This window comes from Rhinopithecus bieti, unplaced genomic scaffold (assembly GCF_001698545.2).
Source record: "Rhinopithecus bieti isolate Rb0 unplaced genomic scaffold, ASM169854v2 scaffold_1918, whole genome shotgun sequence".
NCBI lineage: Eukaryota > Metazoa > Chordata > Mammalia > Primates > Cercopithecidae > Rhinopithecus > Rhinopithecus bieti.
The window spans coordinates 1981540-2000206 of NW_016803680.1; the positions used below are offsets into that span (position 1 = coordinate 1981540).

General features: G+C 39.9%; 1 protein-coding gene across 1 annotated transcript in view; it reads left to right on the forward strand.

The window, feature by feature from the left end:
* Nucleotides 1–18667, forward strand: part of LOC108513759 (ATP-binding cassette sub-family A member 3-like) — a 163109-nt gene that overhangs the window by 56864 nt on the left and 87578 nt on the right. The window contains 5 exon segments of the mRNA XM_017849615.1: nucleotides 634–768; nucleotides 13397–13526; nucleotides 15079–15233; nucleotides 15466–15621; nucleotides 16272–16482. Coding sequence (XP_017705104.1) covers nucleotides 634–768; nucleotides 13397–13526; nucleotides 15079–15233; nucleotides 15466–15621; nucleotides 16272–16482 — 787 coding nt within the window.

Genomic DNA, 18667 nt, shown 5'->3' on the forward strand with positions numbered 1-18667 from the left:
TTTTTGTATTTTTATTACAGACAGGGTTTCACCGTGTTAGCCAGGATGATCTCGATCTGACCTTGTGATCCACCCGCCTCGGCCTCCCAAAGTGCTGGGATTACAGGCCTGGGCCACCGCGCCCGGCCTCTTACAATTTTAATAGAATAGTCTGCTTTTCGGCTGGACACCACGGTTCATGCCTGTAATCCCAGCGCTTTGGGAGACCAAGGAGGGTGGATCACCTGAGGTCAGGAATTCAAGACCAGTCTGGCCAACATGGCAAAACCACGTCTCTACTAAAAATACAAAAATTAGCCAGGTGTGGTGGTGCACACCTGCAGTCCCAGCTACTCGGGAGGCTGAGGCAGGAGAATTGCTTGAACCCAGGAGGTGGAGGTTGCAGTGAGCCGAGATTGCGTCATTGCACTCCAGCCTGGGCAGCAAAGCAAGACTCTGTCTCAAAAAAAAAAAAAAAAAGGATGGTCCGTGTTTTATGCCCGGGGTGTTCAGACACTAGCCAATTAGTTCCAAAATTTTAATTTCAAGAAATTTTGTGCAGTCCATCTCAGTACAAAAGCTAACAGACCAAAGTATTGTTTAGTACTGCCTTTCCGTGCCATGGCAGTGATTGTACTTTTCTTCCCTTCATAGCGCTCTTACTGGTTTGTGGAATCACCTGAGAAAAAAACTGAAGTAAGTCAATTTTATGAGCAAATGCAAAGCAAGTATTTTGAAGCTGAACCAACTGATTTGATAGCAGGTATCCAGATCAAACATTTGTGCAAGGTACTGTTTCAAAGATCTTTTATTCTTGATGAAACTGAAGCTTAGTTTACAGTTCATTGTAAATGCTTGTTACTGGAAATATCAAAATAAAAATGAGATGTTAATAACAGGTCATAGCCATCATGTTTACTTCCTTTGAGAAAGATAAAATATATATAGTTTATAATCAAAAGTGTCATGTTTCTCCTCCTTCCGGAATATAATTAGATTTTGTTTTATCTTTAAAATTTATTTTATGTTCAGGGGTACATGTGAAGGTTTGTTATGTCGAAAAACTCAGGTCATAATGGTTTGATGTCCAGATTATTTTGTCACCCAGGTGACACTAAGCCTAGTACCCAATAGTTATTTTTTCTGCTTCTCTCCCTTCTCCTAACCTCTACCCTCTGGGAGGTCCCAGTGCCTATTGTTCCCCTCTTTGTGTCCATGTGTTCTCATCATTTAGCTCCCACTTTTAAGTGAGAACATGCGGTATTTGTTTTTCTGTTCCTGTGTTAGTTTGCTAAAGATGATGGCCTCCAGTTCCATTCATGTTCCGGCAAAAGAAATGATCTTGTTCTTTTCTGTGGCTGCGTAGTATTCCATGGTGTATATGTACCACGTTTTCTTTATTCAGTCTACCATTGATGGGCATTTAGGCTTATTGCATGTCTTTGCTATTGTGAATGGTGCTGCAATGAATGTACACGTGCATGTGTCTTTATGATAGAACAATTTCTGTTCCTTTGGGTATATACCCCGTAATGGGATTGCTGGGTCAAATGGTAGTTCTACTTTTAGCTCTTTGAGGAATTACCACACTGCTTTCCACAATGGTTGAACTAATTTACACTCCCCTAACAGTGTATAAGCATTCCCTTTTCTCTGCAACCTCACCAGTATGTTACTTTTTGACTTTTTAATAATGGTTATTCTGACTGGTATGAGGTGGTTGCTTATTGTAGTTTTGATTTGCATTTCTCTAATGATAAGCAGTATTGAGCATTTTTTCATATGCTTCTTGGCCACGTGTATGTCTTCTTTTGAAAAGTCTCTTTCATGTCCTTTGTCGACTTTTTAATGGGATTTTTTTTTCTTGTAAATTGTTTAAGTTCCTTATAGATGCTGGATATTAGACTTTGTCAGATGTATAGTTTGCAAAATTTTTCTCTTATTGTCTGTTTACTGTGTTGATAGTTTCTTTTGCTGTGCAGAAGCTCTTTCATTAGATCTCATTTGTCAATTTTTGCTTTGGTTGCAATTGCTTTTGGTATCTTCATGAAATCTCTGCCAGAGTTGATTTTTGTATATGGTGTAAGGAAAGGATCCTATAAACTTATATTTTAGTGTGGATAAAAGTGCTTAACAATTGAATGAAAAATAAGATCATTGTAGTACAGAGTATATGCCATTAGGAAAATAAATAGAGTGATGATCTATTAGTTGAGAGAAGGATGGACAGAAGGAACATTTTTGATAAGTTATGTTATGTTAATGGTAAGTTATGTTAATGAAGCATCTCTGAAAATATGGCCATTGTGGATGCCATGACGCTCTCCAACAATATAACCTCAGTTGAACAGAGCCACCTCATCCCAAATTAGGCTTGTTTTCCTGGAATAGCCTACATCCAGTGACTGCTCAAGGTGGGGATATTAAGGCCCAGCTTTTTCCTCCAGCTCCAGTCAGCTCTGAATGGTCATCCAAGCTGCAGAACTCCTTGTGTGGCTGACCTAGTTGTCACTGTATGTGCTGTAGCTCTACTATTTTTTCTCCCAAATAGGTGTCCTTCCTTTCTTCACACAGGTGTTGGGCCCAAGAACACTCCTGCATGCGAATTTCTCTTATGTAAACTTCCTGGATGCCAATTTTCATCTTAGAGTTTACTTCCCAGGGAACCAGTTAGTGATTACTGATACCCAGAGTTGCCAGAGAAAGTAGATGATAAGATGAGTGGTAGACTCTGATACAAGTTAGCAGTACAGTGTTCATATGTGGTGAAGTGGGATGATATGCCAGGGGAAATAAATGCATCGGTTAGTGACTTCCATCAAGCATTTGAAAAATATGGGAGTATTAGTGGTTATATAGACTATAGAATTGGATAGGTATTGTTGGGGGAGAACGGATACATGGACATTGTTTACGATTAACCATCAGAGGTTAGGTGTTATAAAATCTAGTGAGCCTCCCAGGAAACATATAAAGAGATTCTCATCCTCAGTAGCCAAAGAAAAGAAAAAAAACTGAGAACTAAGCCCCAGACTTAATCAAAAGAATAGGAGAGCTCTAGAAAAGCTTAAATTCCTAATTTGTGCAGGTTTGCTTTACCAGGACTTTGAGTCGATGCTATAAAGGATTGTGGAATTGGGAGCAGGTGAAGGTATTTTGCACATGGGAGGAATATGAATCACTGGAAGCGGAGGGTAGACCACAGTTGGCAGGCTTCACAATGGTCCCCAGCGATCCTCACCTCCTGATATTCACACCCTTGTCCAGTCCTCTCCTGTGTGATCTGTATAACACAATGGAAGTGAAAATACATGCTTTCCAAAACCAGTTCATAGCAGGTATTGTAAATTTTACTTTGGTCTTCAGTTGCTTGCCCTTAAGTAAGCCACCATGTCTTTCAAGCTGCCCTGTGGACTTGCTTCTGTGGACAAGAACCAAGGCTTTCCAATATAACCAGTTCCAGCTTCCCAGCCATGTGAGTGAGCCCCCTTGGAAGTGGATGTCTTGGCTTCTGTCAAGCTTCAGGTGACTACAGTCCAAGTTAACACCTTGACTGCAACCTCAGAGAAACTCTGAATCAGTCCCATCCAACGAATCTACTATATGACTGTTTTGCAGGTGGACCCAGAGAGCATTTGTCGAAGCATTAAGAAATGTTCTAATAAGAGGAACACCAGCATCATTGGGAACTGTTGCCAATAGGAGATACTATTACAGAACTGGACTCACTGATAACAACGGAGATATGATTCAAAAATAATCGAGATCAGGGTGTGGCACAGGCATGAACAATTTTCCTAATAAGTGACAAGTTTAGAGTGGCAGTCTGGGGCACTTGATCCACAAATGATGGTTAATAAAACACAATTTCCTGGAGGCAAGATAGATGGGCAGCCAGCAAGGGCATTGCTCAAACGATACAACCAGAAGTGTGGATGAATGAATCATTAGGAGCCCGAGGCAAGGCACCCCGTAGTAATTAATGGTCTCCTCCATCCTTTTCAGTTTTCAGAGCTGACACCTATTGACTGGAGGAGGGGCTTGATTGCTAAGTGGAAGCAGACTGCAACACTAAGGCAAAGGCACATAATAATGGTTACCCTAGTCTTTCTGCAAAAGGACCTATAGCTGTTTGTCTAGGTAATACTCAGAGATGCAAAGTGTCCTTATAGTCCCCTTGTTTAACCAGGGGTATGTGCAGGCTAGGTAATAAATGAAATCCTGGTCCTTGTCCGGCTTACAGTAGATACACTGGGACCGTGGACACACCCAGTGGGTATCTCCACAGCTGTCACGTGTACAATTGGAAACGACATACTTTATAGCTGGTGTAACCCTTACATTGGCTCCATGGCCTCTAGAGAAGAGCTGCCCCTACAGGGTCAAATCAAGTTGAATCCTTTGAAACTACCTACCTCTGCTAGCCAAGATGGTAAATCAAAAGCATTGTTACATTCTGGGGAAGTGGCAGATATTAGAACCACCTTTAAAGAATGTATTACTAGAGGCTAGGTGTGGTGGCTCATGCCTGTAATCCTAACACTTTGGGAGGTCGAGGCAGGCGGATCACAAGGTCAGGAGATCAAAACCATCCTGCCCAACACAGTGAAACCCCATCTCTACTAAAAATACAAAAATTAGCCGGGCATGGTGGCACCCTCCTGTAGTCCCAGCTACTCAGGAGACTGAGGCAGGAGAATCACTTGAACCCGGGAGGCAGTGGTTGCAATGAGCCAAGATGGCACCACTGCATTCCAGCCTGAGCGAGACTCTGTCTCAAAGAAAAAGAATGTATTAATAGTGATCCCTGGTCACATTGCCATTTAAGTTACCACTCTGGTTCATGCAAAAATCCACCCAGATGAATGCTGTGGGATGACGGTGGATCTACCACAAACTCAAGTAAATAGTTGACTCAGTTGCAGCTGTGTCTAGTATCGTTTGCCTATGGCAGGAGATTAACACAACCTATGGACATCATGTAAGACCATTGATTTGGAACATCTCTCTTTCCATCACTATCAGATCAAAGATTTTTGTATTCATTTGAAATGAACACCAATATATATTTACTTGTGTCCAGAGCTATAAAGATTCCTTGGCTGTCTGTCCTAATATAATCTGAAGGGATGTGGACTGGCTATTCATCTTGCATCTGGCCAAAGATTTCTTGTATAAGACCTCTAAAGCACAGACACCAAAGCAAAAATTGGCAAATGGAGTTGCATCAGGCTTAAAAGCTTCTGGCCAGGCACGGTGGCTCACGCCTGTAATCCCAGGACTTTGGGAGGCTGAGGCAGGTGGATCATGAGGTCAGGAGTTTGAGACCAGCCTGGCCAATATAGTAAAACCCCGTCTCTACTAAAAATACAAAAATTAGTTGGGCGTGGTGGCATATGCCTGTAGTCCCAGCTACTCAGGAGGCAGAGGCTGAAGAATCACTTGAACCCGAGAGGCGGAGGTTGCAGCGAGCTGAGATTGCGCCACGGTACTCCAGCCAGGGCGACAGAGTGAGACTGCATCTCAAAAAAAAAAAAAAAAAAAAAAAAAAAAAAAAAAAAAACAAACTTCTGCACAGTGAAGGAAGGAAACAATCAACAAAGGGAAGACACAGTTTACAGACTGGGAGAAAATATTTGCAAACTATTCATCCAATAAGGGATTAATAGCCAAAATATAAAAGGAACTGAAACAACTCACTAGCAAAAAAAAAAAAAATCCAATTTAAAAATAGGCAAGAGATCCAAATAGGCATTTCTCAAAAGAAGTAATTCAAAGGGCCAACAGCTATATGAAAAAACTGTCAGTGCAGCTAATCATCAGGAAAATGCAAATCAAAACCCCAAAGAGATATTATCTCAACCCAGTTAAACGGATATTATCAAAAAGACAGAAAATAATTAATGCTGGTGAGGATGCAGAGAAAGGGAAACCCTTGTATACTATTGGTGGAAATGTAAATTAGTACAGCCACGCTGGAAAATGGTACAAGGGTTGCTCATAAACCTAAAAATAGAACCATCATATGATCCAGCAATCCCACTGCTAGATATGTATCCAAAAGAAGGGAAGTCAGTGTATCAAAGATCTATCTGCACGCTCATGTTTATTGTAGCATAACTCACACTAACCAAGATATGGAATCAACCTAAACGTCAATCAGGAGATGAATGTGTAAAGAAAACGTGGTGTATATACACAGTGGAAGATTACTGAGCCACAAGAAAGAATGAAATCAAGTCATTTGCAGCAACATGGATGGAACCCGGGACATTATGTTAAGTGAAATAAACCAGGCACAGAAAGACAAACATTGCATGTTCTCATTCATATGTGGCGCTAAGATAATTCATTTCATGAAAGTAGTGAATAGAATGGTGGTGACCACTGACTAGAAAGGGTAGTGCAGAGTGGGGCATAAAAAGGGGTTTCTTGACGAGTACAAAAATGCAATTAGATAGAAAGTGTTTGATGGCACAATAAGGCAACTACAGTTAGTAATGATTTACTGCATATTTTAAAATAGGAGAGAAGGTTTGGACTTTTTTTTTTTTTTTTTTTTGAGACAGAATTTCACTGTGTCACCCAGGCTAGAGTGCAGTGGCATGATCTTGGCTCGCTGTAACCTCTGCCTCCCTGGTTCAAGCAATTATCCTGTCTCAGCCTCCCAAGCAGCTGGGATTACAGGCACATGTCAACATATCTGGCTAATTTTTGTATTTTTAGTAGTGACAGGGTTTCACCATGTTGGCCAGGTTGGTCTCGATCTCCTGACCTCAGGTGATCTGCCCACTTTGGCCTCCCAAAGTGCTGAGATTATGGGTGTGAGCCACCACGCTCAGCCTGGACTTTTCCCAATACAAAGGAATAATAATAAACGTTTGAGATGGTGGATATCCCAGTTACCCAGTTTTGATCATTACAAACTATGCTTCTAGCAAAATATCACATGTACCCCATAATATATACAACAATTATGCACCTATGAAAATTAAAATAAATTGTAAAAGTAAAATTAACTTAAAGTTATATGGGTATACAAAACTTAATGCTTTCAAACCTGAGTAATCAAAAAGAAGTCTCATAAAGATAACGTAGGAAATTACCTTGATAAAACAAAAAATACTGTGTTTTAGGTGAGTTACCAAAAAGGTAAAGAATCTTCTGTAGTGTGACAGTTTTGAAGACATTTCTATTTTTATTTTACCAATGATGTTAAAGCCAGCTTATTTGTTAAAGATATACATAAGTCACATGAACTAAAAGGAATTTGAGTTAATTACTGTATATTTTATATGCGTGCTTCTTTAAGTTAATCTGAAGAGAATTTCTTAAGGGATTTTTGGCCAGACTTTACATGTAGACACAACACATAAAATAAAACATGTACATATGTGGAAACACACCTAAACACACACACAAAGACGCTGTAGCTTTTATTTTAGAATTTTAGTCATGGGAGAGTCATACAAACTCAGAAATTTATAAAGGAGAGTTAGATCCAAATTATATGTCTGACAAAATGAGACTTGTTCACATGACTAAACTTTATTTTCTCTGCTAGGTACTTTCTCTAATTAAGACTGTGGACCAAATAGCAGTTTGATATTTTTAAAAAACAAACAAATACAAGTCCTTTTTTTTTTTTTTTTTTTTTTTTTTTTTTTGAAGACGGCAGTCTCGCTCTTGGTCGCCGGGCTGGAGTGGCAGGTGGCTAGATCTCAGCTGCAGCTGCAAGCCTCCGCCTCCCCTGGGTTTCACGTCCATTCTCCCTGCTTCAGCCTGGCCCGAAGTAGGCTGGGACTCACAGGCGCCGCCACCGTCCGCCCGGCTAGTTTTTGTCATTTTTTTTTTTAGTACGAGCAGCGGGGTTTCACGCATGTTAGCCAAAGATGGTCTTGATCTCGCTGACCCTCGTGATCCGCCGGTCTCGGCCTCCCAAAGTGCTGGGATTATAGGCTTGAGCCACCGCGCCCGGCCACTCCTTTTCTTTTTTCAGTTTTAAATAAGTTTAGGATTAAGTATTCCAATGCTTACATTTAGCTAGGACTGGCTAAATTGTGTAAGACAACAAAATCTCCAAGTCGACTTGCAGTTTTAGTAACAAATCTCCTCTCTTGTGTGCTGGCCTGGTTTGCTTACTAGTCAATGAAGGTAGGGAAGCATTCGAGCAGGTTTCTTTTTTGGCTTTTTTCGCCCTGCCTTGTAGACAAAGCAAAATGTTTATGTTGGAGAGAGATACCTTATAATGTTGATCTGAGCTCAAGATTTTGACTCGTTTGATCTGGAAGCCTAACTTTTATGAACATTTACCTAGTTCTTTTTCTTGTAGACTAATAATCCTTCAATTAACTGTCCCATCACTATAAGTGATTGTTAGCCAGGCAATCCTAAATGGACATTTCTGAAAAATGTTCAGGTTGCTGTAATTTGTCAAGCCATTAATTTGAAAGCCCTTTAAGACTTTTTTATTCTTGGCTGGAATGCTGTAAGCAATGAGTTTTATTTCAGCATCAGTAGAAAAGTCAGCAGATTCAGAGTAGGCTGGAAAAATCATAGAGGACTTAGAAGGCTCTACATGTCAACTCTATAGTTGGAAGTTTTTGAAAGAGTTTGAAAATGACCATTTCAGCTGTGAATGTTTTAAACATAATTTTCCCATTGGTTTAAAAATGTCCTCCAGAATGGCCCATAATGCTGGCTCAAATCCCAGAAAACCTAACATTCCTTCATGTTTGAGAATCCCATTTTGTTCTTATTAATCTCTTGAGAGCAAAGACAATCCCATTAATCCTGTCAGCAAATGTCAGGAGTGTAGACTGGTGTTTAGATGGTAGTGACCATCCTAGTGGCTTTTAGAATCTGCGTCTACCATTAGAATGTTTTCTTACTCTGAGAATATTTTTAGAAGCAAGCAAGGGGAAAGAGCCAAATCATTTATTGATGCACATAAGCAAGCCAAAATGAAACCAAAATCAGAGTGTTCACAAAAACTTAAACCCAGGCATGCAGACCAAACAAAATATTAAACTAGGCATGCAGGCCATGTGAATTCACCAGAAATACATGCCTCAGACACAGGATATAAATTATGTAGAATCCAGGATACTCAAACCAGAAGGGTAGTTGTCTTTATACCAGAAAGGACTTGTCATAAAAGAAAGTCTTATCATTCTAGGAGAGAGATAAGGTTCTTTATTAAGGTGGCCTTACAACCAAAACAAACCCCATATGAAGTCATAAACCACTCACCAAAGTGAGGGAGGATGAGAATCTGAGAAGAGATTCACTGGGGCATAAAAAGTAACTCATAGAAACAGAGAATGTAGAGGCCTCAGTTGTACCACATTTGATTCCAGGGGCTGCTGATTCTTCTGAAGTGAGCTCACTTTGATCCCACTTCTGACACCATTTATATCACTAACAGAGAGAGGCTCTCTAAAAGAAAATGGTATTTACTTGGGAATAGAGCATTCATGTGTTTTGGTAAATTGTGTGTGTGTGTGTATATATATATATATATATATATTCATATTCATTCATGGAAGCAAAGAAATATAAAGATTTTTAAAGGAGAATTAAGAGGATTATGTGATTGCTTCAGATAATTACTTTTGGCTACAAGGATTAATAACAAGGTGTCAGTCAGAGGTCAGACAGGCAGTTGCTGGGCAGACGTCTTTACAGAAACATTTTTTTGTGTAGGACTGCAATGGCCTTTATGCAAGGTTGTGGTTTCTTTTTTCTTTTCTTTTCTTTCTTTCTTTCTTTCTTTTTTTTTTTTTTTTTTGAGACAGAGTCTCCTTCTATTTCCCTGGCTAGAGTACAGTGGTGTGATCTTGGCTTATTGCAACCTCTGCCTCCTAGGTTCAAGCAATTCTCTTGTCTCAGCCTCCAGAGTAGCTGAAATTACAGGCACGTGCCACCATGCCTGGCTAGTTCTTGGATTTTTAGTAGAGACAGGGTTTCACCATGTTGACCAGGATGGTCTCAAACTCCTAACCTCAGGTGATCCACCTGCCTCAGCCTCCTAAAGTGCTGGGGTTACAGGTGTGAGTCACTGTGCCTGGCTGCCAGGTTGTGGTTTCTGCAGAGCCTTTTGTGATAGCCCTTGTTATCAGGCATTTGTACATGAGAACTCTCTCTTCATGGCCTTCCCTAGATGTATTTATTAAGGTGTTGTGTTTTTTTGTTTGTTTTTGTTGTTGTTGTTTTTTAACACAAGTGACCTCATTTTGATTTGGACAACGTTCATACTACATTCTAATCTTCTAATTGAGAACTGTTTCCTGGAAACCCAAACCTGAAACAGCGCCCTTGGAACTGATACTAGATGAGAATGAACCAGATGGTTGAAAAGCTGGGAACAGGCCAGGTGCGGTGGGTGGCTCACGCCTGTAATACCAACACTTTGGGAGCCCAAGACGGGTGAATCACCTGAGGTCAGGAGTTCAAGACCAGCCTGACCAATATGGTGAAACTCCATCTCTAATAAAATACAAAATTAGCTGGGCGTGGTGGCAGGCACCTGTAATCCCAGCTACTTGTGAGACTGAGGCAGGAGAATTGCTTGAACCCGGGGGGGCAGAGGTTACAGCGAGCCAAGATCACACCACTGCACTCCAGCCCGGATGACAGAGCAAGACTCCATCCCCCTCCCCGGGGGTGGGGGGGGGGGAACTAGGAACAAAAAATTCAAATGGAAAAAAATCAAAACCCTTGGGTTGGAAAGCGCTTCACAGGTTGATTATGTTTTGAATCAGAAGTGGTGCCCGTGTACAATTGGACAGGCAGGACCATTCTGGCTGTTGTGAGGACGGCGAGTGGAAAAAAGACGACAAATTGGAGGCTTTGATAGTAGCTCGGGTAGGATATGATGGCACCATGGACTAGGCTGGTGGCACTGGAGATCGCAGTATAAAGATTCAAAACAGGCCAGGTATGGTAGTTTACACCTGTCATCCCAGAACTTTGGGAGGCCCAGCGGGTGATCACCTGAGGTCAGGAGTTCGAGATCGGCCTCGCCAACATGGTGAAACCCCGTCTATACTAAAATTACAAAAATTAACCGGGTGTGGTGGCGGGTACCCGTAATCTCGGGAGGCTAAGGCAGGAAAATTGTTTGAACCTGGGAGGTGGAGTTGCAGTGAGCTGAGACCGCGCCACTGCACTCCAGCCTAGGTGACAGTGAGACTCTGTCAAAAAAAAAAGGATGCAAAATGTGTTATAAGTTTATAACTGAAGACTTATGTATAGGTTAGATGTGGGATTGAGGGAAAAGGAAGAAACTAATGTGACTGTTGGTTTAGTGGCTTGAGGAAATGGGGGGTTAGTTGACCAGTTATAAATATTGGAGACACTGGGGAAAAGTCACAGTTTGATTAGTTTATTGTTGGTTTTTAAATGAAAGTTTGGGAAATTAAGAGCTTACTTTTGGATATAGGAACTTCAGACATTCATCCAAGTAGCGATTTCAAATAAGCAGTTGCAAGCCTGATGCTTAAGTCTGTGGAGAAGACAGTGTAAGACACCTAGGGAGAAAATACCTACCACCATTTGGGATTTTTAAAAACTTAAATAGTTTTTTTTTCTTCTTCTTCTTGAGACGGAGTCTCGCTGTTGCCAGGCTGTAGTGCAGTGGTGTGATCTCAGCTCACTCTAACCTCCGCCTCCTGGGTTCAAGCAATTCTCCTGCCTCAGCCTCCTGAGTAGCTGGGACTACAAGTGCCTGCCACCACACCTGGCTAATTTTGTATTTTAGTAGAGACGGGGTTTCACCATGTTGGCCAGGATGGTCTCGATCTGCTGACCTCGTGATCCACCTGCCTCAGTCTCCTAAAGTGCTGGGATTACAGGCATGAACCACCGCACCCAGCCCAATAGTATTTTTTTTCTATTACACAAGATGTTTGCCTGTATTCACCATCTATAGGTTGTGTTAGAAGTAAAATATGCTTTAATTCTTAATGATATGGGCTTGAATCCCAACTCTTCCATTTAAGTATTGTGTTTCTTAAACTGCTTTCACCTCATTTAAAAAAAAAAAAATCTAACCTAAATCTTCTTACTAGCTTGTATAAGTACTCAAGTTGGCTCCTAGGTACCCATGTCTGCTCCAGACAAGCAAATATTAATATACCATCTCTCATTGAAAGTTTAAATTTCAGGCTGGTGGGTTGCCTGGAAACCTTACCTCTAAGATGGGTTCAAGAAAAGTTATAATTTCATAGATTTTTTAGCTTCTACTTGTTGCTAGACTGGGAGTGATTCTTTTTCCACCTTCTTGCATATTAAGCAGAAGTACTGCTAGTCTACACATACAAAATTTGAGATAAATATCCTTGTGTGATTTTCAATTGACAGTTCTCTAAATTAGGCCAAAGACATTAACTGAAGAAGATTGTGGCATTATAAGTTCAAGATGGAAATTGAAACAAAGCAGTCATCCATTGGATCAACAGATGATTGGATAAAGAAATAATTATGGTATAAGCCGGGCACCATGGCTCACACCTGTAATTCCAGCACTTTGGGAGGCCAAGGCGGGTGGATCACCTGAGGTCAGGAGTTCGAGACCAGCCTGACCAACATGGTGAAACCTCATCTCTACTAAAAATACAAAATTAGCCGGGCATAGTGGTGCATGCCTGTAATCCCAGCTACTTGGGAGACTGAGGCAGGAGAATCGCTTGAACCCAGGAGGTGGAGGTTGCAATGAGCCAAGATCGTGCCACTGCACTCCAGCCTGGGCAACAAGAGTGAGACTCTGTCTCAAAAAAAAAAAATTAAAAAATTAAAAATAATAATAATTGTGGTATATACACACGATGGAATACTACTCAGCCATAAAAAAGAAATAAAATCATGTATTTTGCAGTAACATGGATGAAATTGGAGACCACTCTCTCAAGTGAAACAACCCAGAAACAGAAAGTCAAATTCTACATGTTCCCACTTATTAGTGACAGCTAAATAATATGTATACATGGACATACAGTGTGGAATGACAGACATTGGAGACTCAGAAGGGTGGGATTGTGGGAGATGCATGAAGGATGAAAAATCACTTGAAGCAGTGTTTATTATTTGGGTCATGGTTATGCTAAAAGCCCAGACCTCACCACTATACCATATATCTGTGTAACAAAATGGCGCCTGTACCCCTTAAATTTATACACATAAAGTAAAATAGAAAAGAAAGCAGGAATGAATAAGATTGCTCAGGGAATGTTTGTATATCTACTGTGACATTCTAAACCTTGTGTTATGCCTTCAAATATTTCTTTTCATAGTTGCATTCCTTTACACTTTGATTTTTCTTCTCATAACTGATGATGTATCTTTGATAGCTGGTATGAGTGCTTGTTCTTTCAGTGTGATTGTGATAAAATTAGTATTTGTGGGATTTTTCCCACAGGTATTCCAAGGGCACAACACTACCAAAGTAGCTGTAAATGACTTGTCTTTGAATTTATATGAGGGGCAGATCACTGTTCTTCTAGGACATAATGGGGCAGGAAAATCCACCACTCTATCCATTCTCTCAGGTAGGTGTTCCACTCTGTTAAAAAAAAAAACTGTAGATAAAGCAATGAGACTTTTGTGTATCCTCTTGATATTTACAGTTTAGTAATTTCTGCAATACATACTTTAATAATCTCCTTTATTTTCAAGTTTGCAAATAATTGTTATAAAAATTAAAATTAGTATTTATTTTGGGGAAGAGGAAAGAGGACATTACATAGTGATAAAAGGTCAATCTACCAAGAAAACATAACTATTCTTTTTTTTTTTTTTTTTTTTTTTTGAGCCGGGGTCTGGCTTTGTCGCCCGGGCTGGAGTAAAGACGCCGGTTCTCAGCTAACTGTACGTTCTTCCTCCCGGGTTCACGCCCTTCTCCTGCCTCAGCCTCCCGAGTAGCTGGGACTACAAGCGGCCGCCACCTCGCCTGGCTTGTTTTTTGTATTTTTAGTAGAGACGAGGTTTCACTGTGTTAGCCAGGATGGTCTCGATCTCCTGACCTCGTGATCCGCCCGTCTCGGCCTCCCAAAGTGCTGGGATTACAGGCTTGAGCCACCGCGCCCGGCCAACATAACTATTCTTAATATGAATGCTGTCAAAGAACAGAGCATCAAAATGCTCAAAGCAAAAACTGATAGACTTGAAAAAAGAAATAGACACATTTGCAATGCAAATTTATAAGGTTGGAACTTCAACACCCACTCCTTCTAGCAATTGTAAACAGAAATTATTCCAGTTACTGAAAACTTAACAGCACTGTTACTCAAAACAATCTAATTGACATTTATAGAAAATTCCACTCAGCAGAATACACTTTTTTTTTTTCTTTCTTTTTTTTTTTTTATTGAGTGGAGGTTCGCTCTGTCGCCAGGCTGGAGTGCAATGGCGCAATCTCAGCTCACTGCACCCTCCACCTCCCAGGTTCAAGCAAGTCTCCTGATTACAGGCACGCACCACCATGCCCGGCTGATTTGTGTATTTTTAATAGACACAGGGTTTCGCCATGTCTCCCAGGCTAGTCTCAAACTCCTGAGCTCAAGCGATCCACCCACCTCGGCCTCCCAAAGTATTGAGATTACAGGTATGAGCCACTGCGCCTGGCCTGCAGTAAGTGAATAGTTTATAGTGTGTAACATTTTAATTCCTTTAATAATTTTTCTCACTATATAGTTTTGAGTTATTTTCTTAGTAGTTGCCCTGGGGCTTACCATATACACCTTAACTTAAGGCAATGCACAGCTTAAAACAGAATTCATAAATGTCAAATGGCTGATGGGCAATGCTGGCTGTAATATGACACTCTCTCATGTTTTTATTACTCAAATGATTTGCACTTATTCATACACATTGAGACATAGAACAAACAGTTAAATAGGAAATTACAAAATAAATTACTTCTAAGTTCATCACCTCAAAAATAACTGTCGGTGTTTTGTAGAATTTTCTTCTGTGTGAAATATTGCTAATGCTAATGAGTCATCCATATGTAAATTTCAAAGTTGATATGCTAATGAGCAGTTTGTTTCCACGTTCCCTTATGAAAACTAAGTTTCTGTTATGTTTCCTGCTTGATTCCAGGTCTCTATCCTCCCACAAGTGGAAATGCCTATATTAATGGATACAGTATCTCAAAGCAGATGGTCCAGATTAGGAAATCGCTGGGCTTGTGTCCCCAGCAGAACCTGTTGTTTAATTACTTGACAGTATCAGAACACCTTCATTTCTATTCTGTGGTAAGCAAAAGAAAGTTTCCTTTTCCCCCAGTCTATTCATGTGCTTCAGGTAGATTAGCTACTACGAATATTCTTATTCTTACAAAGTTCGAAATTGATTTTAATGAATTCTTCTTTAAGGAAAAGCAAAGGGAACAAATTATTACATGAATGATGTAAGAGAAAAGCTGGTGTAATATGTTTCTAAGAGTGAAGTTGGAAGCACCAAGTAAACTCTGGCTCCTTTTTCTAGATAAAAGGAGTACATGGAAAGATGACTCCTACTGAAATTGACCGCATGCTGACTACTTTTAACCTGCTAGAAAAGCGTAACAAATTGTCAAAGTCACTGAGTGGAGGAATGAAGCGCAAACTCTCCATCATTATAGCACTTATAGGGGGCTCCAAGGTAAACAAACAAACAAACAAAGCCAAATATGGATTCCCACTGCATACTGCAGCTACTCTAAAAGAATCAGCTGACACAAATTTGAGAACTGATACGGAGCTAACATTCTAAAGATAACCTCCTAAATGAAAATCAGATGGGATTGACATTATCGATCTCATTGGTATAAAATGGCCATAGGTTTGAAATTATTCCAGCATTCCTAATTCAGTTTTTTCTAAACATTTTTTTTTGAGACAGGGTCTTGCTCTGTCGCCCAGGCTGGAGTGCAGTGGCACAATCATGGCTTAAAGGAGCCTTAACCTACCTGACTCAAGCAATCTTTCCTGCTCAGCCTCCCAGGTAGCTGGAACTACAGGCACATGCCACCACACCCAGCTAACTTTTTACTAATTTTTTAAGTTTTTTGTAGAGATAGGGTCTCACTATGTTGCTCTGACTTTTGGGCTCAAGTGATCCTCCACTTTGGCCTCCCAAAGTGCTGAGATTACAGGTGTGAGCCACTGCACTTAGCCTCTAAACTTATTATCTTAGCCTAGTTGAACAAGTGAAAAAGCAAAATCAGAGCAAGCTCCATGACTGGTAAGACAATAGTGGTACCAGTATATAATATTTAACAGTGGTCATGGATGTGTTTTTCTGGTCTTCAGGTAGTGATACTTGATGAGCCAACGTCTGGCATGGACCCAGTCTCAAGGAGGGTCACCTGGGATCTCCTGCAGCATTTTAAACTTGATCGTACCATCCTACTGACCACCCACTACATGGATGAAGCTGATGTTCTGGGTGACCGCATAGCCATCATGGTCAAGGGATCCGTGCGGTGCTGTGGCTCTTCAATTTTCCTGAAAAAGATATATGGTCTGTCTCTCCTTGATTATTCTTAGGATATTGATGCCTTCATAACATTCTTCAAACATACGTTTTATTGTTTTTTTCTTTTTTTTTTTTCTTTTCTTTTCTTTCTTTCTTTTTTTTTTTTGAGACGGAGTCTCGCTCTGTCGCCCAGGCTGGAGTGCAGTGGCGCGATCTCGGCTCACTGCAACCTCCACCTCCCAGATTCACGCCATTCTCCTGCCTCAGCCTCCAAAGTAGCTGGGACTACAGGCGCCCGCCACCGCGCCCGGCTAATTTTTTTGTATTTTTTAGTAGAGACGGGGTTTCACCGTGTTAGCCAGGATGGTCTCGATCTCCTGACCTCATGATCCGCCCACCTCGGCCTCCCAAAGTGCTGGGATTACAGGCATGAGCCACCGCGCCCGGCCTTCTTGTTTTTTCTAGGTACCCAAAACTTCAGTGATTCCTTCTGTTCTATTAATTAGTATTCAACTATGAGCTCTTTGAAATAATACTCCTTTTTTTCAAAATTATTTCCCTCTTTTGTGTTTATTGTTTTATCCAAAATTTCTGTTCAGTTTTTCCATATGGCTTCTGCTTAAATTTTAATTCGCCCAAATGCATGTGTGCTTTCCAAGAGTTAGATAGATAGACAGACAGACAGACAGATTGATGGATTATAAGGGAAACGTAGTGAATCAAACATCTGCTGTTTCTTGTTTTTCAAAGAAGTACTAAATTGCTTCTATATGAGTGGAATAATTTATTACAATATGAAAAATTTTTCTAAACTGTAAAATACCAAACATGTCCTAATAGCTTCCTTACCTTTTTAAGGCCATTATTCAAAATTACGTATACATCAGTCTTCTCTGACTCTTTAAATATAATTTTGACAGGAAATAGTTCCATGACTCTAGAAAGTTTTTTTTGAGCCTGTTTTCATCAATTCACCTCTCCCAGAGGCAATTACTTTCTGATTTTATTACCATACATTAGTTTTGCCTATTGTTGAATGTCATATAAATGAATTATATGTTATAATTTTATTCCTGGTTTCTTTACTTCAGCACAATACGTTTGAGACTAATGTATATTGTTGCACGGATCAATTGTACATAACTTCAAATCTTCATAGATTTTTATGTTGTTTTAGGTCATTTCCATCATATGATATATGAATTCAAATATCATAAGCAAATGTGCTATGAATTTAAAGATCTTTCTTGGTTAAAAATCCATCTTGTGAACTTAAAGATCTCTCTTGCTTAAAAATTCATCTTGGATAAAAATACTTAGTAGTGGAATATTTTGGTACTTACTGGTGGGGTTCTTGGTCATAAATTATGTGTGTGATGTTTTGAAAGGTTCTTCAAAGTACTTGTAATATTTTATACCAGTCAGCGTGTTTGAGAATGCCACTTACTCTATACCCACACTAACATTTTGGTTTGCCTTTTGGGTTTCAGTCATTCTGGTGGGTGTGAAACAGTTATCTCAGTGTTTTTAATTTTCATTTCCCTGAAGAATAATTATATTGAGTTCATTTTCATGTGTAAGTTGGCTATTTGCATAAATTCTTTTGTGAGGTGTTTAAGTCTCCTACCCACTATTACAAGTTGTTTATCTTTTTTAACATTTGTAGTTCTTTCACATATTCTTCATGTGAGTTCCTTGTCAGATATGTGTATTGTGAATATTTATCCAAATGGGTTCCTTGCCTACTCATCTTAATAGTATCTTTTGATGAGTGTAAATGTTTAATTTTAAGGCTCATTAATTTTTTTGAAGATTTTTGTGTCCTTTCTAGCCTACGTAAAGGTTGCAGAGATCTCCTATATTTTCTTCTTGATACTTTACAGTTCTAGCTTCTAAAGGTTTATGACTCATTTCAAGTTGACTTTTGCAAATGGTGTTGATGTTGATTTTTTTTCCCCCGGTGAGTATCCAGAACCGTTTACTGAAACACATTGCTTTTTCTAGCGAATTGCTTTGGCACCTTTGATAAAAATCAGCTGACTATCTATAAGTGGTTCTACTTTTGGTTTCTCTGTTGTTTCATTCATCTGTAGGTCTATTCTTTTACAAATACAACAGTCATGAATACTGGATCTTTATAGTAAGTTCTGAAAATAGGTAACATAAGTCTGCCAACTTTTTTCTTGTTTTCCAAAATTGCTTGAGCTATTTTAGGCCCTTTATATGTCCC